General features: G+C 43.3%; 1 protein-coding gene and 2 long non-coding RNA genes across 3 annotated transcripts; all 3 read right to left on the bottom strand.

Annotated features, from left to right (window-relative positions):
* Positions 1-7,294: 7,294 nt before the first annotated feature.
* Positions 7,295-10,964, bottom strand: LOC109614817. The gene is made up of 3 exons (XR_002195768.3): positions 10,880-10,964; positions 8,710-8,806; positions 7,295-7,434 (listed from the first exon to the last, which is right to left on the bottom strand). It is a non-coding gene; the product is annotated as an uncharacterized LOC109614817 (long non-coding RNA).
* A 1,732-nt stretch (positions 10,965-12,696) lies between these two features.
* Positions 12,697-13,090, bottom strand: LOC109614815. The gene is made up of 3 exons (XR_002195766.3): positions 13,031-13,090; positions 12,901-12,925; positions 12,697-12,821 (listed from the first exon to the last, which is right to left on the bottom strand). It is a non-coding gene; the product is annotated as an uncharacterized LOC109614815 (long non-coding RNA).
* An 85-nt stretch (positions 13,091-13,175) lies between these two features.
* Positions 13,176-16,541, bottom strand: LOC114829749 (Fc receptor-like protein 5). Its single transcript, XM_034288896.1, has 4 exons — positions 16,532-16,541; positions 13,811-14,095; positions 13,429-13,674; positions 13,176-13,189 (listed from the first exon to the last, which is right to left on the bottom strand). Exons 1-4 carry the CDS (start codon positions 16,539-16,541, stop codon positions 13,176-13,178), a joined length of 555 nt encoding a protein of 184 aa, XP_034144787.1.
* Between the last annotated feature and the right edge of the window lie 10,658 nt (positions 16,542-27,199).

Here is a 27,199-nt window from a genome sequence, read left to right as displayed (position 1 = left end):
TGGTACGGTTGTGATGAAGTGAGGGAGAGGGAGTTTGATTCACTGGTACGGTTGTGATAAAGTGAGGGAGAGAGGGCGTTGGATTCACTGGTACGGCCGTGCCAGAACCTGACAAGCGCAGTGAGTTTACAGACACTCACTGAATTTAACCAATCCCAGAGTTTCATGTTCAACAAGCAACACTCACTGAATTGAACCAATCACAGTTTCCCGTTTGCCAAGCCTATTGACATTTCTGGATGAGGAAACTCAAAGACCAACTCTATCACACTGTTCACAGGCTGAATTCAGTGATCCTTGTGTTCGCTTTCAAAATGCATATTTAACACTCCACTGTGTAACAGGACATGCTGTATTCATTAGCCAGCAGCTAGAAATGTTCATACTGTCACGGTCGTGGGATGGAAAGGACACAGGCGCAGAGTAGAGGTAGGGAAGGTAATCCATGTTTAATCAAAAAAAAGAAAGAAGGACTCCAACAAACAAAAAGGCAGCAACCAGTGACGTGGGTCTTCCTTACACAGGATACACAAAACCAAAATGAACCACGCCTTGGGGCCTACAAACTAAACTTAAATAGGGTCCCCAATTGGAGGCAATAACTAACACCTGCCTCCAATTGGGGAAACCAAAAAAAGGAGTAGAGGTGGCTAAAGGCCACCTCCTGTCCTGTCCTGGCTATGCCCCGAGCCCAGCGCAGAGATGGCTAGGGGCACAGCCAGGACGTGACAGTACCCCCCCCCAAAGGCGCGGGCTCCCGACCGCAAGACCGGGATGACCACACCCGGGGAGGCGGAGCCGCAGGGACAGGCCGGGGAGGCAGAGGGTCAGGAGACGGGAGAGCCGGCGGAGGGACAGGAGCCGGCAGGAGAGCCGGCGGCGGGTCGACAGCCGGCGGAGGAGCAGGAGCCGGGGGAGCCGGCGGAGGGTCGACAGCCGGCGGAGGAGCAGGAGCCGGGGGAGCCGGCGGAGGGTCGACAGCCGGCGGAGGAGCAGGAGCCGGGGGAGCCGGCGGAGGGTCGACAGCCGGCGGAGGAGCAGGAGCCGGGGGAGCCGGCGGAGGAATAGGAGACGGGGAAACCGGCGGAGGGTCAGGAGCCGGGGGAGGCGGCGGAGGGTCCGGAGCCGGCGGAAGAGCCGGCGGAGGAGCAGGAGATGGGGGACAGGCGAGGGCGCCGCTGAGGCCGGGACAGGCGAGGGCGCCGTGGGACGATGGGGGGGCTCCTGGGCAGGTGAAGGCGCTGCGGGACAAGGCGGCCAGTCATCCGCGGCCTCGGGCGCCGGCGGCCAGTCATCCGCGGCCTCGGGCGGCCAGTCAACCGCTGGCTCGGGCGGCGGCAGCCAGTCATCCACGGCCCCGGGCGGCGGCGGCCAGTCATCCGCTGGCTCGGGCGGCGGCGGCCAGTCATCCGCGGGCCCGGGCGGCGGCGGCCAGTCATCCGCGGGCCCGGGCGGCGGCGGCCAGTCATCCGCGGGCCCAGGCGGCGGCCAGTCCACGGCGGGTCCTGGCGGCGGCGAAAACAGGGCAGCGGGAGGAGCTGGCGGCTGAGGCCACTGGGCAGCGGGTGGAGCTGGCGGCTGAGGCCACTGGGCAGCGGGAGGAGCTGGCGGCTGCGGCCACTGGGCAGCGGGAGGAGCTGGCGGCTGCGGCCACTGGGCAGCGGGAGGAGCTGGCGGCTGCGGCCACTGGGCAGCGGGAGGAGCTGGCGGCTGCGGCCACTGGGCAGCGGGAGGAGCTGGCTGCGGCTCCCGGGCAGCAGGGGGCGCTGGCGGCGCTGGCTGCGGCTCCCAGGCAGCGGGGGACGCTGGCTGCGGCTCCCAAGCAGCAGGGGGTGCTGGCGGCGCTGGCTGTGGCTCCCAGGCAGCGGGGGGCGCTGGCGGCGCTGGCTGCAGCGCTGGCGGCGGCTCCCAGGCAGCGGGGGGCGCTGGCTGCGGCTCCCAAGCAGCAGGGGGTGCTGGAGGCGCTGGCTGCGGCTCCCAGGCAGCGGGGGGCGCTGGCGGCGCTGGCTGCAGCGCTGGCGGCGGCTCCCAGGCAGCGGGGGGCGCTGGCTGCGGCTCCCAAGCAGCAGGGGGTGCTGGCGGCGCTGGCTGCGGCTCCCAGGCAGCAGGGGGCGCTGGCGGCGCTGGCTGCGGCTCCCAGGCAGCAGGGGGCGCTGGCTGCGGCTCCCAGGCAGCAGGGGGCGCTGGCTGCGGCTCCCAAGCAGCAGGGGGTGCTGGCGGCGCTGGCTGCGGCTCCCAGGCAGCAGGGGGTGCTGGCGGCGCTGGCTGTGGCTCCCAGGCAGCGGGGGACGCTGGCTGCGGCTCCCAAGCAGCAGGGGGTGCTGGCGGCGCTGGCTGTGGCTCCCAGGCAGCGGGGGGCGCTGGCGGCGCTGGCTGCAGCGCTGGCGGCGGCTCCCAGGCAGCGGGGGGCGCTGGCTGCGGCTCCCAAGCAGCAGGGGGTGCTGGAGGCGCTGGCTGCGGCTCCCAGGCAGCGGGGGGCGCTGGCGGCGCTGGCTGCAGCGCTGGCGGCGGCTCCCAGGCAGCGGGGGGCGCTGGCTGCGGCTCCCAAGCAGCAGGGGGTGCTGGCGGCGCTGGCTGCGGCTCCCAGGCAGCAGGGGGCGCTGGCGGCGCTGGCTGCGGCTCCCAGGCAGCAGGGGGCGCTGGCTGCGGCTCCCAGGCAGCAGGGGGCGCTGGCTGCAGCTCCCAAGCAGCAGGGGGTGCTGGCGGCGCTGGCTGCGGCTCCCAGGCAGCAGGGGGTGCTGGCGGCGCTGGCTGCGGCTCCCAGGCAGCAGTGGGCGCTGGCGGCGCTGGCTGCGGCTCCCAGGCAGCAGGGGGCGCTGGCTGCGGCTCCCAGGCAGCAGGGGGCGCTGGCTGCAGCTCCCAGGCAGCAGGGGGCGCTGGCTGCAGCTCCCAGGCAGCAGGGGGCGCTGGCTGCGGCTCCCAGGCAGCGGGGAGCGCTGGTTGCGGCTCCCGGGCAGCAGGGGGCGCTGACGGCGCTGGCTGCGGCTCCCGGGCAGCGGGGGGCGCTGGCTGCGGCTTCCGGGCAGCGGGGGGGCGCAGGCTGCGGCTTCCGGGCAGCGGGGGGGCGCAGGCTGCGGCTTCCGGGCAGCGGGGGGCGCTGGCTGCGGCTCCCGGGCAGCGGGGGGCGCTGGCTGCGGCTCCCGGGCAGCGGGGGGCGCTGGCTGCGGCTCCCGGGCAGCGGGGGGGCGCTGGCTGCGGCTCCCGGGCAGCGTGGGGCGCTGGCGGCGCTGGCTGCGGCTCCCGGGCAGCGGGGGGCGCTGGCTGCGAGAACCGGTACGGCGGGTCCCGATAGCCCCACCAGTCCTCACATCTCCCTACATCAGGGAAAGCCCTCATAGGCCCCACCGGCGTTGTTGCCCGACGCCTAGGAGCTGGCACTGGGTAGTGCTGGGGCACCTGGACTACCCCACACGTGAGCACGGGTGGCACGGCCGCGTCCTTCCACTCCGCCTGCCCCCACAGCACCCCGCCAAGAAATTCTTGGGGCGGACACACGGAGGTTTGCTTACGTCGCCTCCGTCGACGTCTCCTCCGGGGTGGATGCTGTGGAGGCCCGGTGTGCCGCAGAGGACAGTAGGGGTTCTCCTCCTCCTCGGTGTCGCTGTCCGGCCAACCGAGGAGTTCCCCTACCGTCCATTTCTGCTGTGTCTCTTGGTGGTGGTTCATTCTGTCACGGTCGTGGGATGGAAAGGACACAGGCGCAGAGTAGAGGTAGGGAAGGTAATCCATGTTTAATCAAAAAAAAGAAAGAAGGACTCCAACAAACAAAAAGGCAGCAACCAGTGACGTGGGTCTTCCTTACACAGGATACACAAAACCAAAATGAACCACGCCTTGGGGCCTACAAACTAAACTTAAATAAGGTCCCCAATTGGAGGCAATAACTAACACCTGCCTCCAATTGGGGAAACCAAAAAAAGGAGTAGAGGTGGTTAAAGACCACCTCCTGTCCTGTCCTGGCTATGCCCCGAGCCCAGCGCAGAGATGGCTAGGGGCACAGCCAGGACGTGACACATACTACAAATGAATGTTGAATGTTACAACATACATACATACTACAAACACCTGTATATTGTAGGTAACTACACAGGTTACTACATTAAGTCCTGCCTCCCCCCAACACTGGACCCCTACCCGTTTGCCTACCGATGAAAAAGGTCTAAAGAGGTGCTATCTCCACAGCTTTACACTCGGCCCTGACCCACCTGGACAAAACCAACACCTATGTGAGAATGCTATTCATAGACTTTAGCTCAGCATTCAACACGGTCATCCCCTCTAGGCTGGTCAACAAACTCCATGAACTGGGGATCAGCCCCTCTCTCTGCAACTGGACCTTGGACTTCCCAACCCCAGTCTTTCAGGTTAGACAAGTTCCCCTCCTCCACCCTGATATTGAACACTGGTGTTCCACAAGGCTGTGTGCTGAGCCTCCTCCACCCTGATCCTGAACACTGGTGTTCCCCAAGGCTGTGTGCTGAGCCTCCTTCACCCTGATCCTGAACACTGGTGTTCCACAAGGCTGTGTGCTGAGCCTCCTTCACCCTGATCCTGAACACTGGTGTTCCACAAGACTGTGTGCTGAGCCCCCTCCTGTACTCCCTCTTCACCTACGACTGTGTTCCTGTACACAGTTCCAACACCATCGTCAAGTTCGCAGACGACACCACGGTGATAGGCCTGATCAGTGACAACGACGGGTCAGTCTACAGGGAGGTCAAGTGCCTGGCGGCATTGTGCGCTGACAACAACATGGCCCTCAACGCAAAGAAAACCAAGAAGCACATTGTGGATTACCGGACGTCTAAAGGCTGCAGTTTTCATCGATGGCACTGAGGTGGAGTGTGTGCCCAGCTTAAAATGTATGGGAGTCCACATCTCCGAGGACATCTCCTGGTCCCTCAACACCTCAAGCACTTGTACTTTTTGAGGAGGCTAAAGGCCTGATCCTTGTCAACTTTTACCGCTGCACATTCGAGAGCATTCTGACTAACTAGACAAAAGTATGGTTTGAAAAATGCCTCGTGGCCAACCGCAAGGCCCTGCAATGGGTGGTGAAAACAGCCCGGCACATCACTGGTGCCCAGCTCCCATCCATCACAGACCTTCAGCGCAAGCAATGTTTGCATAGGGCACGCCATCAACTCTGTGATCCATCACTTACCATACCCACTGGTTCACCGCTTAATACTGCCTCTCAGGAACCTTGTTGCACTACTCTTGTTGTACTACTGGACTCTGACACTGCTTTACAAAATCTGATAAGGATGTTTTCAGTTGTTACATGTACATGCCTTCCTCAGGAACCTCATTGCTGTGATCCTTGTATTTCAGTTGCACATGTTACCTTTCACCTTCAACTTGCATTTACTGCACATTTACAATTGCCATTTCTACTTGCATTTGCCTTCACTGCACATCTATACATCACACTTGTAATATACATTATACTTAATACATGTACATTTTCTGCCCTCTTCTATTTAGAGTTCTGTTTAGATGCTAACTGCATTTCGTTCAATGTTCAATGTCAATAAAATTGAATCTCATCTAACCTAATCTATTTTCATGATGTTAACGCCATGTGATGGTTGAAGAAGACAGAGGAAAATGATCATCCTCTGTATGTGTGTTGCTTGCCCGGAGATCACATGGCCCAAGGATGCACAATGGGAAGAAGGCAAGCCAGCTGAGGCAGTGTGACACTTTGGGCAATGTTCTGCTGGTAAACCATGGGTCCTGCCATTCATGTGGATGTTATTTTGACGCGTACTACCTACCTAAGCATTGTTGCAGACCGTGTGCACCCTTTCATGGCAACGGTATTCCCTGATGGCACTGACCTCTTTCAGAACGATAATGCACCCTGCCACAAAGCAAAAATGGTTCAGGAATGGTTTGAGGAACACAACAGCGAGTTCAAGGAGTTGACTGGGCCTCCAAATTCCCCAGATCTCAATCCAATCAAGCATCTGTGGGATGTGCTGGACAAACAAGTCTGATCCATGGAGGCCCCACATCACCACTTACAAGACTTAAAGGATCTGCTACTAACGTCTTGGTGCCAGATACCACAGCACACCTTCAGAGGTCTAGTGGAGTCCATGTCTCTGTTTTGGCGGGCCTACACAATATTAGGCAGGTGGTCATAAAGTAATAGCTGATCTGTGTATTTTAATTTTTTTCTGTCTTTATTTTTGCTTTATATATTTCTTAATTACTATGTTGATGTCGCGTATCACACCATGAATTTCATTGTTCAGAATGACACATAATATTCAGTGCACTTCCCTAATCAAATTATTTGACTTTGAATGGTTAAATAGTTATAACTCATGCTCTGTCAATACAGCACAGCAAACGGACAGTATTTGTAAGTAGATTGGTTTAATTAATAATGACAATGGATTAGTAAACACTTATTGGTGGGGATTTTATTGTTTTAATTTTAATTCATTTTCAGTCTCTTTCCATTGAATAGTGGTTGTTCATTGTGTAAATAAAGCAGGGAAAAGTCAGATTTTATTATTTTTAATTTCAGGCTGTAAGGCAACAAAATGTGCACAAGGGGGATATGACTTTCTAAACCTACAATAGATAAACTGACAAAGGAGATGCACAGTTAAATTACCTTACAATCAAAGTCAATTATATTTGCAATTCTATTTAATTATATGATACAATGTGGGCCATCACCACTTAGTCATACTTTTTACACTGATCAGAACCTCAGTTAAATTTACAATAAACTAACAAATAGTGAACAGTGCAGTTTTACAAAGATTCAATACATAGATTTTAACTCTACAAGTTCATATTGTACATCTGCTAACCAAATGTAATCAAACCTTTAGTCAAACATTGCAGACAATGTAAATAAAAGAATAACACAATACACATTTAAACTATAGTAAAAAAATGCCATTATGTAAAACAATCAGTTTCAAATTTTTTAAGTTTAAGCATACAAGCCACTAAAAGCTGAAGACATAATGATTAGGCAGCCATGTTGGTATGAGGGCCAAGACACAGAGTTCAACACTGCTACTGTCATGGGGTCTTTAATGACCACAGAGAGTCAAGACACCCATTTAATATCCCATATAAAATACGGCACCTTATGCAGATCAATGGTCCCTTAACTGCTCTGGACCATTGGGATTTGATCTTTAGAACAGAGGGAACAGTGCCCCCTACTGGCCCTCCAACACCACTTCCAGCAGTGTCTGGTATCTCATCAAGGGACTGAACCTACTTAGATTTAGAATCAATGCAGGGCTGTTTTCTGCTGGGAATCAATGGAAACACCAAAACTCTAGAATAGGTAGATCGTTTTTGGAAGCTGCTTTAATGATCACCAGGATGATTCGGTCTGGTCATTGATGTAATCACATTGGAACTGGTCTTGAAGGGTCTTGGTTGTTGAACTCAAAACTAAAAGTGACAGAAAGGAAAACAGCAATATTATTAAACATTACACGTCTTTACAAATGTAATACATCATGTATAAACCAGTTGATTCAACATAAATTTAACAGTGATATAGAAAAATCTCCTGAGTAATTAAATGACTCTTTATTAACATTTGTACTAGTTTCCCAGAATGGATCACATCCTTTGTCACTGATATTAATAAATCAAATGAGGTTGAAAAAAAGGTAAGTGAACTGGCGTTCTGAACTGGTGTCTGCGATCAGGAGTTTGAACTACAACCCTCTTTCCAAAATTATGCATAAAAATGCATATAAAAACAGAATGCAATGATGAACATTTATCTGAATGTAATTATGTGTAGCAAATAACGCTTGTTACTAAAAGGAGGATTGATGTAAAAATCTTCATTGATTCACTAAGTGAATCTTCAACTGTCCCTACTAGAGAACCTTTTATGGAATGTTGTAAATGAAGACATTAGTGTATATGATTGTCTGATTGATTATCGATTCAACAAGGTTAACAAGTTCCTTATGCAAATCATTGTTGTTCAGTGCAAAGCAAATCTCAGTCAATGCATTAGATATTTTGATGATGGAGATGTGATGTCATCTTGTTTTTTCAGGATTGTTTCCAGCAACACTTCTGTTTCGGTCACTGAGCAGTTTGTTTTTTCCCTTTTTGGTTGGCGCCATTGCATTTCTCCAAAGACAGATTGTTTAGATCACAGGTGTCGAACTGGTTCCACGGAGGGCCGAGTTTCTGCATGTTTTCACTCTCTACCTTGTATTAGATTGATTAATTAGGTCACTAATTGGTTAGTTTCTACCCTCAACTGGTTGATTAAGTCTAAACTGGGAACCAATCTAAACACAACATGAATAACCAGCATAAACAAGGCCCTCTGTGGAATTGGCCTGACACCTGTGGTTTAGACCACACATGGTTAACTAGGGGTGTGTCAAAATGCTAATTGCCATGGTCGTGCATGAGCACTAACTCTGAGAACAAATGGTATTTATCAATGATTATTGCCTAGCGATGTGCTTAAAACGGTCATAGGATCGTTTGATAAATCTGACTTTGTTTGGTGTAAAGAAATATTCTCAAATAGATCTGTAAGTAGGAATTTAGGATTGTTTTTACGCCTGCTTACTTGATGTGGCCCCTGTCCTGTGCTGTGTAAATACTTCTCCACAGAGGGTGGAAAGAGCCCTCTTAGAACACTTATCTATGAATGTACTGAAATTTACTCATATTACATTAATTTCATACCCATTTCAATAGATGTGATTTGGTCTGACAGTACTGGGAGCTGTGCCTGGCATTACTTCAGAATTGACTGGTTCTGTCTCTGGTCGGGGTGTTGATCCTTTAGGGGGTAATGATACAATGTCTGTATAATTCTACAGTTGCAGTGCCTTTCAAATTTAACAGAACAATAGAGTCAACATTTCAATATTTTCTGTACACTCTAGGCATATGAAAACACATTAAAATTGTGAATATGAGGCAAAATGATACAGAATGTCACTTTTTTTCTGTATGTTTGAACACCTTTTAACAATTAAGATTAACAGCCTTTTCAGAGTCCCACCCCCACATTTCATGTGAGCATAAGTATTGGGACAATTCCACTTAAAGCAAATTAAGATTAAGTCCAAAAGCAAGTATTTAGTCGCAAATCCCTTCCATGCAATAACAGAAACTCTTGGTATCACCAAACTCTTGGTATCGTACTTTGAGATTGTTTGCCAAGCCATCACAGCAAACATATTCAGCTGTTGCTTGATTTGGGGAGTTTCTGACTTCACTTTCCTCTTCAGCAGATGAGGTTTCACAGATGAGGTTGTGTTGGTTTGAATCTTCAGCAGTTCCTACTTTCTCCATGCTTTTGTGTTGTCATCACTTTGATAAAGGTTCACCTTTGTCTCATCTGTCCATAAAACTCTGTTGCAAAACTGTACTGGCTGATCTCAATACTGTTTTGCAAATTGTAATCATGCCTTTCTGTTTTTGGTGCTGATCAGTGCTCTGCATCTTGCAGTCCAGCCATTGTAATTCTGCTGCTACAGCTTTTTGCAAACAGTAGGTTGTGACAACCCGGCATTCTGGAAGTTGTTGGGAATTTCACTGACATTTTTTTAGAGATTTTGTTCACATTCGTTTTCTTGGCCGACCTGGTCGTTGCAGATTGCTGAAGACAACATTTCTTTTTCTGGACATTCCAAAATGTTGTGCTACAGTTAATGGAGTTCCTCTTTTCATTAAGCATCCAAATCGTTTGCATTTCTAGAACAGACGTGGCCTCCACCTGCCCCAGCGCCATGGACTGCTCTTGGGGTGGAGCTTCCACCTGTCCTGGCGCCATTGCCTCCCCCTTTGGGGCTGGGGGGGGGGGGGGGGTACTGTGTCAGGTTCTGGCTATGAGGATGCCCCAATCCATCTCTGTGCTGGTCTGGGGGCCAAAGTGAGAACCTGGCAGAATGGATGCCTCTAGCCATCTTTGTGCTTTTCTTTCAGTTGTCCCCAATTAGAGACAACTCTAATAATCTTAAGTCATAAGATACCAGTATAAAACAAAATATTTAAACAGCGATGAAAGGTTGACAACAATAAACAAAAAGTTGAATGCAAATTCGCACCACAACAATTAAAATTGTGAGAGTCGGAGACACTACCCAATGCTCCCATTAATGGACAACTTTTTAGAATGCGTTACTAAATAAAGTGACCACTAGAGGTGTTTGAAAGTCTCAGGCACCGAACAACCACAGAAGCCTGCATTTGACAAGAGGCTTTGGAAAAAGCACGTGATCAAACAAGGCATCCGACGTCATCAGTCATGTGGTACGGTATTACCTCGATGCAGGCCTCGGCCCTCTCGCATGGGTTAGAATGGGTTGTCATTTCCAGGCAAGCCTCGATCAGAGAATTTGGTTCAATCTCCTGATCAACAATAATGAAAAAAACGTTTGCATCCTTGGTGTTATTGAGGCTATGGAAGAGAAATTATTAACATAACTTATATGAACATAATTCACTAAGTATGCTTTGTCATGAGACATGGTCGGTTTGTGTGTTCCTTTTGTAATGTTGTTCCAGTTATTTTCCTTTAAATGTCTCTGTCAAATCTCTATGCTGCCTGTGCCTCCTTCTGCTACACCCACAAGCCATTACATATGTTCACATAAATTGGGGGGATGGAACTCTGACAGGAAAAACCCATATGTGCTCAGAAATGAAAGGTGACATTTTGTACTTATGCCTCAGATTAATCATTTAATCGTATTTTCATTTGACTTGAATGTACAGCAAAAAATTACATTTTTAACTTTACTGTCTCAGTACTTTTAGAGGATACTGTATATACATAATGACATACATCATTCAGTCGGAGGGCAAGGAGATAGACTGTTATGATTGGTGGAAAATGTATTCTTACCTCTTTTCTTATTGGCTATGGCCTTTCTGTTGAGGTCAATTTGTGCATAGTTTTCTTCAACAATCCTAGAATCTGCCGACAACAGACACGTCTCATCAACAAATGAAAGGATGAGCTCATTCCAAATTCAACTCTTAGTCCAAAACTCCAAAGTCACCAATGATTTGAACGTCAACTTCAGAAAAGGGTTTTACCTGTAGCTTTCCCTGTTTTCACCTCTGAGTAGATTGTATTTCCTTTGAGATCAGATAAATTAGTTTGTTTCTATTAGAATTTGTTTTATTTACAAGTACCAGCAGTGTAATATATTTATATGTACAAGTACCAGCAGTGTAATATATTTATATGTACAAGTACCAGCAGTGTAATATATTTATATGTACAAGAACCAGCAGTGTAATATATTTATATGTACAAGTACCAGCAGTGTAATATATTTATATGTACAAGTACCAGTAGTGTAATATATTTATATGTATAAGAACCAGCAGTGTAACATATTTATATGTACAAGTACCAGCAGTGTAATATTTTTTTGCAACAGTTGAATGAGTCACCTTTTTTGTTATTTTTCAGCTGGTTGAGTTGAATCTGGACATAAGTCACATTAGCTGTCCCAGAAGCAGAAGAACCAGCAACAACTGACACAGAACATACAGACAATTTACCTTAGTTTCACTGTACAAGAACAACTGACACAGAACATACAGACAATTTACAATAATCACACGGTAAAACTGACACAGAATATACAACTTAGCCACACTGTACAGGAACAACTGACACAGAACATACAGACAATTTACCTTAGTTACACTAAACAGCAACAACTGACACAGAACATACAGACAATTTACCTTAGTCATACTGTACAGCAACAACTGACACAGAACATACAGACAAATTAACTTAGTCACACTGTACAGGAACAACTGACACAGAACATACAGACAATTTACCTTAGTCACACTGTACAGCAACAACTGACACAGAAAATACAGACAATTTACTGTAGTCACACTGTACAGCAACAACTGACACAGAAAATACAGACAATTGACCTTAGGCACACTGTACAGCAACAACTGACACAGAACATACAGACAATTTACATTAATCACATGGTACAACTAACACAGAATATACAAACAAATTACCTTAGTCACACTGTACAGGAACAACTGACACAGAACAAACAAACAATTTACCTTAGTCACACTGTACAGCAACAACTGACACAGAAAATACAGACAATTTACATTAATCACATGGTACCACTTACACAGAATATACAAACAATTTACCTTAGTCACACTGTACAGGAACAACAGACACAGAACATACAGACTATTTACTTTAGTCACAATGGAAACGAACAACTGACACAGAACATACAAACAATTTACCTTTGTCTGTTACTGACCAGTACCAGTCTTTAAGTATGTTACCCTTTGCATGATTATGAAAAACCAGATGATCCACCAATACCAGCAGCACTGAGTTGAGTTTTATAGCATTATATCTATGTTTCTCTAATGTAGTCAGTCTTTTAGTTTGTCTCCTTTCCAACCATTGTCCGTCCTGCTCTTCATCACACTTGCCAGGTTATTCTGACGAGTCTCCTCTTTATTCAGTGTAAACATCTTGATGCACCAACCGTAAAAACCATATGACCCTAACAGTGTTACTACCTGCTTTATTTTTATAGTAGATTGGCAGGTTTTATGTGTACCCAGGTTTGCCAGACCGCCTCTAACCCCCGCCTCTACCCCCTGAACCTACCCCCCGCCTCTACCCCCTGCTGTTGTTGTGAATAGTGAATGTTGTCAAGTCAGTGTATGAGGTTTCAGATAGAGAATGACAGAGATCTGGTCTGAGGGACTGACCTTGCTGCAGTAGATCCTGCTGGGGATCCTGGTTGGTGATCTGGGTCTGGGGAGATCTACAGGGAGAGAGACACTCATAAAAACATAGACAATAGATACAGTATCAATCAACAGTAGACAGACAGGTTTACTCACAAGGATGTTCTATTACAACAGGAACCTGGAACAAGAAATGCAGCTGTTATATAATGTTTGTCCTGTTTTGGACTATTGTAAATGAAACTAGTCTCCAACATATAAAAAGACAAAATAGTAAAGATTTCACCTTTGCTGTTTTTATATTGACACACAAGAACCAGCAGAACAACCAGGAGAAAACCAGCAATAACCAGACCCACAACGACTCCTACTAGGACTGATATAGAGGATCCATCTAAGACAGGAGAGAAAACTACACAACAATCTCAGACTCAGAGGTTGTAGACTAGAGAATACATAGAAAGTAGTGGAGGGCACTAATTCATGTAGATTGACAGTAAATAGAAGAGCAGTATACATCCTTATCTTGCTAATCTAAATGCTTTTGAATAATTCTACATCATAGAGAGAAGAGAATTCACGGAAAGAAGTGGACCAATTCCTGTTAAACAACTTTCCTAAATATGGTAATCATAATGTGTTTTGAAACCCTGACTACCAGATGTGTATCAGAATAGTTTTTACCCGTAACTGCCACCCAGCTTCCAGGTGATTCTCCCTTATTAGATGTACATTTATAAAAGCCTTCATCTGACTTTGATACTACAGAGATGGTCATCTCTCCTGTGGTCTCATTCCTGATCAGTACTCCATCTTTGTAGAAATCAGCTTTTATCATTTTTGATTTGGTTGTTCTGTGTTTACAGACTAGAGTCACTGTGTCTCCTTCAGTCACTGGATGGACGGGACTCTCCAGGATCACATCACCATCTGTGGAACATAATATACATAATGATTATATCAACCCTGTATTCTGGAAAATACTCAAGATAAGTGATGTTGTTTAAGTCATACACTAATTCAGTTACAGAATTGAACAATGTAATTATAATATTATTTTGTTTACCAGTCACTGTGATGTTGACAGCATTACTGTTCTCTCCTGATCCAGACTCACACCAGTACACTCCACTGTCACGAGCCCAAGTGTTTTTGATGGTCCATGTTGACCCTGCTTTTGTTACCCATTTTGACTCCATTTTATCAAAATCCTCCACTCCTTTCTGTGTGTATCTCTTAACTCTCCAACCAGTAGGGTGGCCTTTGTCTTCACATGTTAGTAAAACTGGTGTCTTTGTAAAATGCTGAGTTAATTTAGGAGTCACTGTAAAAGAAACTGCAGGCTGCAGGTCTAAAACAGAGAGAGTCAAACTTAGGGACACACAATCATGTTTCAGTTGGTGAAGGATTCAATGCTGTTTTAATGTAGTTACTGACCTCTTGACCAGACAAACTGAGGTTCACTGTAGTCTGTGTAATAGAAGGGGTCTCCCCTCCCAGCTCTACACACATATCCTCCTGTGTGAATACGACCAGCAGGACTCAGAGTGTAATAATCTTCAGTAGTCCCATCATCAGGTAGGAGCTGTAAAGTGTTGGGCTGATTTGATGCAACAATCCTGTACCAGAAGAACCTCCAATCTGTAGACGTCTTGTTAACTTGACATCTCAGAGTCACTGAGTCTCCAGGGTTCAACCACTGAGGAGAGACACTCAGGACAGGCTTGGGTTCTGTGATTGGGTAAAGGACATGTAAACTTCACATTTTAGAAAGTATTCCAAATAACTGTAAAGCGTTTAACATGATTCCCCACTAGGACACATCTGAGAGTGACCATCTCTCCAGTGAATATCTGGGTCCAGCTGGAGGGTCGGAACAACAACATTTGTCTCAACTACATCTTGTATAACATGACAGTTAGGACGGCCAACCTAGCATTGCCTTCATTACAAGTGTGACAGACTGGAGTGGCTCTCAGATGTGAAGTTGTGTGATGAGGAGGATATGAAGGAGACAGAGGAAACAAGCAGAGAGAGAGATGCAAATTCATTGGTTCACAAACTCGTTGTTGTGAGGTTCCTTGATCAAACTGATACTAATCTAAAAAAAGACCTAATAAGAATTTTAATATAAAAATATTGTTATAATATTGAGGATATCAAGCTTTTGCCTGCCCTCTTTATCAAATTACATATAATCAAAGTACAAGCTATCCAGTTCTCAAAGTTTCATGTGGTTATTCATCTCATTTTGATAAACTGCTGGAGATGACAGTTTATTCATTATACCTATCTTTAACACAACATCACGGATGATACTCTTTATATTTTCTGAGGCTTTGCTACTATTCATACAGATACATGGAAATGTTTCAGGCTTGGTACAAAAATAACAACAGATCATCAAAAAAGTGTTGTTTTCAGAAACGCTGTTTTGAAACTGCGTGCATAAAATGCTAATGAAATCCGGTCACTTCAAGGGTTGTCAGTAGGAGTTTGAGACACACATTTAAATGGATATTGGAGAGAAGTATTTGAAAGAGCAAGTTAGTTAAGAGAGACATAGAGCTACTCATTTGATAGTAGTCATGGAACAGCAATTTGAGAGTCATTCAAGAGAATAATTTAGTGTTGGTTACTTATTATTTGAGAGTCATACAAAAGAGAAGATAATTTGAGTGGACAATATACAGTGGATATAGAAAAGAATCACCCCCCTTTAAAATAATCATATTTTGTTGCTTTGCAGCCTGAAATGAAAACGGACAAAACCAATTATTTTTTTATTCAGCTGTATTTACAACTTATAACATCCAAGTGAAAGATATAATAGCAATTTGTCAGATCTTTTTTTTACAAATTAAAAAACAGAATCACTGAGTTGGAAAAACCCCCCCTCCTAAAAATGACTTGTAAACCCAACCAGGTGTAGTTAATCACCTTCTCAATAGCACACAAAGCCAATTGACTTTCAACTGTGATTAGCTGTGGTCATTTTGATTAGCTCAGCATGAAACAGGAATTTCCTGAAGCATTTCTGTCCTTGGTAGTGCAACTGAAGAAAACAATCAACAATGGGTGGCAAGGCATTGTCAAAAGATCTCCGGGATAAAGTTCTGGACAGGCACAAGTCAGGAGATGGATACAAAAAAAATTCAAAGGCATTATTAGTGCCTAGAAGCACAGTGAAGTCTATTATTAAGAAGTGGAAGGTATTTGGTACAACACAGACCCTCCCTGGGTCAGGACGTCGCTCCAAACTGGATGAAAGAGCCAGCAGGAAACTGGTCAGAGAGGCTACCAAGAGGCCTACAGCAGCTCTGAAGCAGTTGCAGGAATTCATGACAAAGAGTGGTCATTGTGTGCATGTGACAATATCACAAATTCTCCACAAATGTGGCTTGTATGGGAGGGTTGCAAGAAAAAAGCCACTCCTCGAGAAAGGCCACAAGCAGTCACGACTGAGCTTTGCCAAAATGCACCTTGAAGATTCTAAGGCCACGTGGAAAAAGGTGTTATGGTCAGATGAGACTAAAATGTTATTATTTGTCCTCAGTGCCTAACAATATGTCTGGTGAAAATCCAATACAGCTCACCATCCAAATAACACCATTCCTACAGTAAAGCATGGAGGTGGTAATATCATGTTATGGTGTTGTTTCTCTGCAGAAGGGACTGAAGCACATGTCAGGATAGAAGGAAAAATGGATGGGGCAAAATACTATCAAAGTCTTGAGGATAATCTGCTGTTCTCTGCCAGAAAGTTATCAATGGGAAGTAGATTTACCTTCCAGCATGACAATGACCCAAAACACAAAGCAAAACTGACCACACAGTGGTTGAAGGAGAAAAAGGTGAATGTCCTTGCATGGCCTAGTCAGTCCCCGGACTTAAACCCCATTGAAAATCTGTGGAATGACTTGAAGACAGCAGTCCACAAACGGACACCATCAAATTTAACTGAACTGGAGCAGTTCTGCAAAGAAGACTGGTCAAATATTGCAACGTCTAGATGTGCAAAGTTAGTAGAGACATATCCCAAAAGACTCAAGGCTGTAATCAAAGCACAAGGTGGTTCAACTAAATACTGACACAAGGGGGTGATCCTTTTTCCAACTCAGTGATTGTTTTATTTTTTTTTCTGACATGTTGGTGTTATATCTTTCACATGGATGTTATAAGCTGCACTGAATAAATACAGCTGAATGAAGCAAAGACTGTGTCTGTCTTCATTTCAGGCTGCAAAACAACAAAATGTGATCGCTTAGCTAGGTTCTTGGAAAAGGTAATAGGATTGTGTATTAGAGAGCCATGGAGAATGTATGTATTACAGTATTCATTTCATCAACAAAAAGTACTGACAAAAAATTTGTTAAACAACTATTTTTCAGTGGCAGTTGACAAGACAATAAATGACTGAATCGAAACAGAAATGACAATAATCTCATTTACCATGTTTGGAAAGGAGGATTTTGGAAAAGAAGATCTCAGTGTTTTTTTCATGATGCTCTTTCAGATGTCATCAAAAGACTTCTGAAAGCGCATCCCAGTATATACGCACAGGCAAAGACCATGGTGTGGTGCCTGGAGACGTGGGTACACCCTAATCTGTTAACTATCAAAACGTCTTTGAATCTTCTGTTCTCTTCTCATTCTTACATTTCAAACTGATATTTCAGTGCACTACGCATTTCCCACTGGATTATTACATTTCCCACTGGATTATTACATTTCCCACTGGATTATTACATTTCCCAATGGATTATTACATTTCCCACTGGATTATTACATTTCCCAATGGATTATTACATTTCCCAATGGATTATTACATTTCTGACATTTCACGCATCTATAACGTGCACAACGATGCGCTTAACATTTTAATTAATAGGTGTAATTGTAGGCAATATCAACAATGTAAGAGAAACATTATATGTTCCATTGGTCTTAGTTGATATATTTAGACTACTGTAGGTTAATGAGGCAAAAACTGATTGGACTAAAATGTGACTAAATCATAAGGGCATATTGTTGACTAAAATGGCTCAATCATTATTCAAATTATATGAATGTAAATAAAACTGAAACATATTTTGGTATAATGTCACGTGATTGATGACATCTGAAATGTTGTTTGACCAAGTTCTTTTCAAACCGGAATGCAATAATCCAGTCAGTTTGTTTTATGTTGGTAGGATTCACACACAATAGCTGAATTTGCAGAGCTTCAGTAGCAAGCAAACCGATGATGCAAACTAAAACAGTATTACAGCACTACCTTTGTCCCCCTCAGAAATTGCTCTTGAGAACATTTCATGTAATTGTCCCCTCCAAACTTGATATCAGAGGCTGGATAAGACACTGCTAAATATTATTTTCGTGCCACATTTCAAGGGAAGACATCCGTTGTGATGTGGATGAGAATCTGTGTCCTGACAGACTGTGGCGTCAGGAGGTGTAGAAAGACTGCACTTTAACTCCCCATACAGTGTTGCATGTACAGTTCTGCCTAAGGGGTGTTTCTGATGTTGATATTTCAAATGTTGTATTTTCTTTCTTTTTTCTTTCCTTTTTGCATAGTCTTGTCTTTTCTGAATCAAAATGAGATTGTACTGTAATTTGTTGACAGCCCAACAGAAAAAGCATAAATGTGAATCCAGTCCAATCTGTTGCAAACAGTACCCCATATTCAGTAATGTGTAACTTTGTACTGTTGACATTGTGCAGCCTTGTGATTTTCCAACCATTGTCTTCAATACAGACGACATAGTTTACATCAGAAAATACTGACTGGGTATACTGTTATATTGACAACATGGCTAAGCATTTTGACTATCTTGTTTGTGGACAATGACTCAAGAACATATCATTCTGACGGCACTGATTTGTTAATTGACATAAATATTTAGTTTTGAGATGAACTAAGGATTTTGAGTTCCAGGCTTTTGCAGGTAATACATTGTGTGGTGCTGTTTGTACGAACTGATTTGAGAAATGCACTCTCTCAAAACAAGTTGCAAACATTAAGGATGATTTGAAAAATGTACCAAAGCGACTGAGAAAAACTGTAAAATATTTGTTACTTTTTACTTTCACCGTGCTCATTGTTCCTAAGTGATCATCACTCAACTCCTGGTGAATACACTGTAAGTATTTTATATTGCTTTGCTTACTGTGTGCAGAATCACCACCCTGGATTCAAACCCACAACCTTTGTGTTGGTGATGTTGTGTTCTAACAATAGATCAACATGGAGCAGGACAGACAGTAAGACAGAGGAATACATCAGAATGCCCCTGGACAGGGTCAAAACAACTACAAACTGAACTGCTGTGAACAATCACAAGTACATCTTTGTTGTTAAAGCAGACTTCTATCAGGCCAAAACCAGAGAGTGTCAGCCAAATATAATTGGCTAATGAGCAACTGTCCATGTGCCTGGACAACATGGGGGAAATATATTCATATGTGTAACCATATCTGAAGATGGGGTGGGAGGACTTCTTGGGTCAACTTCTTGGGTCTTACAATGCTGGGGCTGCACACACTGAGTTCCTAAAGAAACTGTGAGTGAAAATGTTAAGATCCATCATTCAGAGGTGGTTTTGGTCCAATCCCTGATTCCTGACTCTAAACCTGCCCCAAAAATTCTATTTCATTGTGGAGGTGGAAGGTCTATGATCACCATCCCCATGAGCATGTAACCCTCTTACAGCTCATTAATAAGATGTCATGACATCACTGGTGACCAATGTCACGTTTGGATTTGCCATGCCAAAACAATATCCTGTGGTGCATGAAAAATGTATACATTAATTGTGATGTATTAAATATTGACATTTCTTTTGTTTCTTTCTGATACTATTTGTTACAATTGTTTAGACAGAAAACCATTTTGCAATGAAAGTGACTTTTTGCATCAATGATTGCAGAAGTAGTCTTCATTTATCACACTTTGATTATGGGATAGACATTTTACATATTACTGTCAGTTGTGATGGGTAACATGCAGTTTGAGTTTTGTCTAATGTGAAAACAGTGAAATAAAATGTAACAGATTACCTCTAAAGTCATTTTGACGTGTCTTACATTGTTTGGTCTTGGACTGATTGTTACAATGGCTTAACTGAAAGAATTGCATTATGTTGTACTTTGATGAATGTGCTGATTGTATTTCACCAAAAACTTAGATCACCGATCTTGTGGAGAAAGATGTTCACAAACCAAATGAAAGCAAAATCTGTTGTTTTGAATGCAAGATCTAATGATTTATGAGAATGATCGCTTTTGAGTTTTGTACTAAGAGTTTTGAAACGATACTACAAATAATAGTACTAAAGTGACAAAAACAATTATATGGATTTATTAAATTCCTTGAGGGGCTATGTAATAATCATTCAAAGTGTCAGAATGGGATAAATCCATGTTTAAATGAAATGACTGGCAATATGAATGTCCTGATTTTATGCTGTAAGTAAGGCATGTGATTAAGAAAAATTCAACCAAAAATAATATCAGCTATTTATACAGTCTAAATTAAACAGGTTTTCATAGAATTATTTTGGTGTAAATTGCAAACAAAATAAATTTAAACAGAACTTAAATTGTATTTTCATGACAATCTTTGAGTGATATTATTGGATACAATATGATCCTTTTCACACTGCGTTGTTCTTAGCCCTGGGGACTCATGAGTGCACATTGTATTTACACTTTGTCTAAGTCCTAACTTCACCTGAGTCAGAATGTGTAGGAAGGAAGTGATAATCATTCTGTTAAAGTATTGAACATCTTATCATAAATATTCTAGAGAATACATGGAAAGTAGTGGATTAGAGAATACATGGAAAGTAGTGGACTAGAGAATACATGGAAAGTAGTGGATTAGAGAATACATGGAAACTAGTGGACTAATTCCTCTAGATGGACAGCATACACTAGATTTGAGATCAAAAGACGTTCCTGAAGTCAGAAATCCAAATGTGTTTTTAACACTACTTTACACATCACTGACTAATACAGATATTAAGGTACTCAGATTCTTATTCCAGTGCTTTTGTTTTTGCCCTAGCATTCACAGACCTGTCTTAAATGTTGCCCAACCTCTTACACACTTGATTAACAATCAACCTATCATCAGGTCTTTCATTTGAAACAGGTGTGTGAGTGCTAGGGCATAAACCAAAACATGCACCCCTTTGGGCCCAGAGGACCAGGACTGGGAAACACTGCTGTAGATGGACAGTATACAGTTGAGATAGGACCTTCCTGATCTTGCTAATCCTAAAAGATGTTTTCAACAATACCTTAGACATGATAGACTATCACAGATGTTAAGGTGCTGTGATGATAATCATTTTCTTACCTATTAATGTGACCCAGCTTCCTGGTGATTCTCCTTCATTAGATTTACATTTATAAAATCCTTCATCTGACTTTGATACTACAGGGATGGTCATCTCTCCTGTGGTCTCATTCCTGATCAGTACTCCATCTTTGTAGAAATCAGCTTTAATAATGTTTGATATGTTAATTCTGTGTTTACAGACTAGAGTCACTGTGTCTCCTTCAGTCACTGGATGGACAGGAGTCTCCAGGATCACATCACCACCTGTGGAACATCATGTATCAATAATAAAACTACATTGCAAAATGTACTGAACTTGTATTCTATAAGCAAAACAGTCACTCAGTTACAGAATATATCCTTTTATCATCCATGTTTTTTATTGTGTTTTGTCCAATGTACCCACCAGTCACTGTGATGTTGACAGCATTACTGTTCTCTCCTGATCCAGACTCACACCAGTACACTCCACTGTCCTGAGTCTGTGTGGATCCTGATTTAGTTACCCATTTTGACTCAACCAAATCCTCCATTCCTTTTTCTGTGTATCTCATCAGTCTCCATCCGGTAGAGTTTCCTTTCTCTTCACAGCTTAGTGAGACAGATGTCTTTATAAAATGCTGAGTTCTGTTGGGATTTACTGTCAGAGAGACAGCAGACTGCAGGTCTAAAAAAAGGAGTCAAACCAGTAGTTATTTTTCCTAGCCACTGAAATTCAACACTACTGGTGTTTGCTCCTTGGGGTTTAAGGCCGGGTGTCTCTGTAAGGCAAGGCAAGGCAAGGCAATTTTATTTATATAGCACATTTCATACACAATGGTTATTCAAAGTGCTTTACATAAATATCCATTTGACAGAGGAACTGTTACAGAAATAAGAAATAATAAAAACCATTAAGAATATAAAATCAAATACAGAACAGCGAAGAAATAAGAAAAATTAAAACCGTTAACAATATAAAGTCAAATACAGTTTAGAATAAAAAATATAATAAAATAAAGGACAGTGAAAACAGTCGGACGGACAGTGGCACAGTGCTCATTCATTAAATGCAAAGTAAAATAGATGTGTTTTGAGTCTGGATTTGAATGTGACTACTGTAGGAGCACATCTGAGCACATCTGTAAAGCACCTGGTGACAACTGCTATTGTAAAAAGGGCTTTATAAATAAATGTGATTGATTGATTGATGAATACAAAGTAAGTGTGTTCAATTAGTATACAATTAAATCCAGTTACATTTCAGATACTTACCTCCTGACCAGAGAAACTGGGGTTCACTGTAGTCTGTGTAATAGGAGTCTCCTCTCCCAGCTCTACACACATATCTTCCTGTGTGAATACGACCAGCAGGACTCAGAGTGTAATATTCTTCAGGAGTCCAATCAACAAATTGGGGCTTAAAAGTGTAGGACTGATTTGAAGGAACAATCCTGTACCAGAAGAACCTCCATTGATTGGATGTCTTGTTAAACCGACATCTCAGAGTCACTGAGTCTCCAGGGTTCAACCACTGAGGAGAGACACTCAGGACAGGCTTGCGTTTAACTGGGATTAGACAGAGGAAATTAATAAAAAGTTATTCTAGTTAAGTGGAGAGAGTTTAACATGATTAAGTACAGTGGACCAGATTCAGCCAGTTGTACAACATCACTGATTGTATAGATCTTGTATAGGGCATGTTTCAAACTTTCAGTCTTAGTGAGGTTTACATGGTTATTAAATACTGTGGACTTACCAGTTACAACCTGTTCTACACGATCCTTCCCTGGCTTCTGATGATCTGTAGTTAGGTAAAGGAAATGTTTAAGGCTTGACATTTTAGAAAATGTTCTAATTAATTGTCGAGGGTTTAACATGAGTATGACACATCTGAGAATAAATTCTCTACAGTCAGTACAGCCACACAAGCATTGCATTTATGTGGGTTCTATTTATATTTTAGTCGCTTTGGTACTATTCACACAAGTATGTGATTTCAACACTCTTAGTACAAAAAACATCAGATAATAACAAAACAACAAACAAGAAAGAAACATTTCAAGATATTTAGAAATCAGTGCAAAGTATAATGTTTTTTTAATGTGAATTTTGACGGGTTACGGGTTAAGTATGATCTGGATGGAATTTTACACCAGTAGTTTTGAAAAAAAAGAACACAATATTCTGTTAATTCTAGTATCAAACCAACTATAAAAACATATAAACACTAAGTCTAAACTTCTCAATTACTTTTCCATTTGTGAATACACTAAAAGCCAGTATAGTGCAAAAGTATTGCGTCATATGAAAGAGTTGTTTAGAGCTACAGAACTTAGCTTTAAACAACTCTATCTGGGAAGCTTCTTTTGTCTAAACTCTGGCCCAGGGGTGGATATTCTGTTGATATCTTCTTTGACAAAAACAACAGATTGAACATCAAGCAGCACCAGAGACAAAAAGTAAGAAATATAAATACATGGAGGAGTGAACAGTTGAATGAATATCTACCATTACCTTCAGAGGGCTTACAGTAGATGATGGTTGTCAGAACTACAAGAAAACAATGGATGTCATTACAGTACCCTGGTAATTCAGTAGTACACTGCATTAAAAGAGTAGTAATATTCACCTTAATAGACACATACAACAGCATTAACTCAGTACTCACAGAGTAGCAAACAGAACCAGGTATGTTCCATTCTGCTCGAGGGAGAGTAACTTTCTTCCACTAAAGTTGTATTAACAAACTTCTATGCTTCTGATATGACGAGAGGCTGATTAGATCACATCACTTCCCTGACAGGAAAAAAGACTCTAGAGATACTGACAAAGTCTGCAAAGAAACATGGGCATTTAATGTCCTGCTTACTTTTATAAATGTCTCCTTACACTTTGTTCAGTCATTAATATTTGGAGATGTCATCCTCTCACTACAACTACGTAGTGAGAATTAAGAAGAAGAACTAATACCTAGCGAAAATATATCAAGGGGATAAAGTGATAATGTACATAACACTGAGCATAGCAGCAGTTGAGAGATAATGAAATAAATGTCAAGAATGAATTCATGTAAGCAACAATGGTGAAAGGTGGGATTTCATTGCTTGAGAGTGAATGTGTCAAAACTGCGGTCAGCCATGTAACTCTTGGCTTTTTGATTTTTATCAGGTAGGTCATTTTCGGTAAACATCTCTTGGATGATATAGTGTTTTTCAGATGCTTTGGTACTATTCACACAAGTATATGATCATACTTCACCACTCGTAGTACAAAAAACACAACAGATAATCAGAAATAATCTGACATAGACTGACTTCAAACAACCTTTACAAAGACATGTTGCACATTGAAATACATTACATTCATACAAAGTACATGCATAACTTTTAATAGGATTTTCTTCTCTATTGTCAAAGTACCTTTTACTGTCACTATGCTCACTGTTCTTAACTGATCATCACTCGAGCATTTGGAAAAGATACTGTATGTATTTTACATTGATCTGCCTACTTTGTTCAATTTAGAAAGTAAAGAATCACAACCCAGGCAATAGACTTGTATGTGACCTCAGTGGGATTCAAACCCACAACCTTTGTGTTCGTAGTGTGAGCCACAAAAGACCACTGTCCTTCCTATGTACAATATAATGCAGTCACAAACAGGACATGATTGCTTTTTATACTAGTAACCACAACTGGTAACTATATAACCATAAACCATGTGAACACCAGCAATGTCTTTCAACATACAGCAGGATAGACAATAAGACGGAGGAAGGAATACATCAGAATGCCCCTGGACAGGGTCATGTTGTCACATGAAAAGATATAATCAAATATTTGCAAAAATGTGATGGGTGTACTCAGTTTTGTGAGATACTGTTGGTCTGTCCTGGTTGATATAATAGCATCTAATGCTAGAACTAGATCTGACCTAGTTGATCTAATAGCATCCAGTGCTAGAACTAGGTCTGTCCTAGTTGATCTCATAGCATCCAGTGCTAGAACTAGGTCTGTCCTAGTTGATCTAATAGCATCCAAAGCTAGAACTAGGTCTGTCCTAGTTGATCTCATGGCATCCAGTGCAAGAACTAGGTCTGTCCTGATTAATCTAACAGCTTCCTGTTTTTGGAGCTGTATGCTGCTTGCTCTTAGATACTTGGCCACCTGCCAAACTGTTGACATATTTAATTTAGTTCCAATTCAACTGCATGAATTGATATGTTTAATTTAGTTCCAAAGAACATGTCAATAAAAATAAAGAAGTTAAGAAAAGCATGTCTTACTACTTTCACTGTCTTCCAAAGCCAATAGTTAATTGAACGAGGCCTAGACTATGACTGAATCTCAAATGGCATACTACATACCACATACTACAAGTACAGTACGCACTTCGCGGATGATGATAAAGTGCGTATACTGTTTAGTATATAAGCTGGTATGCCAGCATTGGGACTGATTGGGTCTGTCTGTCTGCATAGCTCTCCATTTATTTGCATGTGGGACATTTTGTAGTGTTGATGATGCAGAAGGTCCTGCGAAGGCAACTGCATTCTGGGAAATAAGGATATGTCTCTAAAGCAGTACCTGAATATTTTCACAAAGGAGGCATTTCATTCAATTGCAGGTATGTGACCATTAAAATATGTAAAGTAGCCTACAGGTTGACAAGTCTCTGTATTAACTTAATCCACTTTTTCAGGTTCCCCAATGTTATAGCCACAATAGTGTGTACCCACGTGCATGCCAGTCCCCATCTGGACCTGTGGAGGAAGACTATGTCAATCTGAAATCTTTCCATAGCCTCAACGTACAGGCATCTACTGGAAGCATCTGTCCACAAACAGTCAGGCAGAATAGTAGCAATTGGATTTGGATGAAATGAGTACATCTGAACAAATAGATCAAATACATTTTGATGCCAACACTTCATTGGATTTAAATCCTGTTACTCCCTTTATGTCAATGTCTGCCTCACACAAAGTAGGAACTTTACTGTACAGAGATAATGTTTCTCTTAACCATATCAGCACAGCTCAATCAGAAACAGATCTGTTTCTTTTCCTAAATAAGTATGTCTTAACACTAACATGTAGCAGCAGATGGCCTATGCAAAACCAGATTTGAAACCTAATACAGTCAGTCCCAAAGTTAAAACTTATTCTGGAATGTGAGCAATGTTGAGATAATTCACAACTGTAATATAGATTTTAGTGATGACTCCTTTAAATTCTCCATAGTCGCATCAGCAGGGTTTGTTCCGCTGGCTGTGCCAGAACCTGACAAGCGCAATGCGTTTACAGACACTAACTGAATTGAACCAATCCCAAAGTTTCACGTTTGCCAAGCCTACTGACATTCCTGGACAAGGAAACGCAAAGATCAACTCTATCAGGCTGTTCTCAGGGCTGAATTCATTGATACTTGTGTTTGCTTCCAAAACGCATAGTTAACCAGAACGTGTAGTTAACCAAAACAAAGTTTCCAGCAGCTGGAAACATTCATGCTGCAAATGAACATTGTAGTAATATTGTACTACAATATTGTACTACAAAGACCTGTATATTGTAGGTGACTACACAGGTTACATATTCATGAAGTGCTTCAACAGACTGGTCCTGGACCCACCTTACGTCCTACCGATAAAACAGGTCTACAGAGGACACAATCTCCAAAGCTTTACACTCTGCCCTGACCAACCTGGACAAAACCAACACCTGTGAGAATGCTATTATAGACTTTAGCTCAGCGTTCAACACGGTCATCCCCTCTAGGCTGGTCAACAAACTCCATGACCTGGGGATCAGCCCCTCTCTCTGCAACTGGACTTCCTAACCAACAGATCCCAGTATGTCAGTTTAGACAACTTCACCTCTTCCACCCTGATCCTGAACACTGGTGTTCCACAAGGCTGTGTGCTGAGCCTCCTCCACCCTGATCCTGAACACTGGTGTTCCACAAGGCTCTGTGCTGAGCCTCCTCCACACTGATCCTGAACACTGGTGTTCCACAAGGCTGTGTGCTGAGCCTCCTCCACCCTGATCCTGAACACTGGTGTTCCCCAAGGCTGTGTGCTGAGCCTCCTCCACCCTGATCCTGAACACTGGTGTTCCACAAGGCTGTGTGC

Source organism: Esox lucius, chromosome 20 (assembly GCF_011004845.1).
Source record: "Esox lucius isolate fEsoLuc1 chromosome 20, fEsoLuc1.pri, whole genome shotgun sequence".
NCBI classification, from domain to species: domain Eukaryota; kingdom Metazoa; phylum Chordata; class Actinopteri; order Esociformes; family Esocidae; genus Esox; species Esox lucius.
The sequence above is the reverse complement of the archived record's forward strand: the minus strand, read 5'-3'. Positions and strand labels throughout refer to the sequence as shown.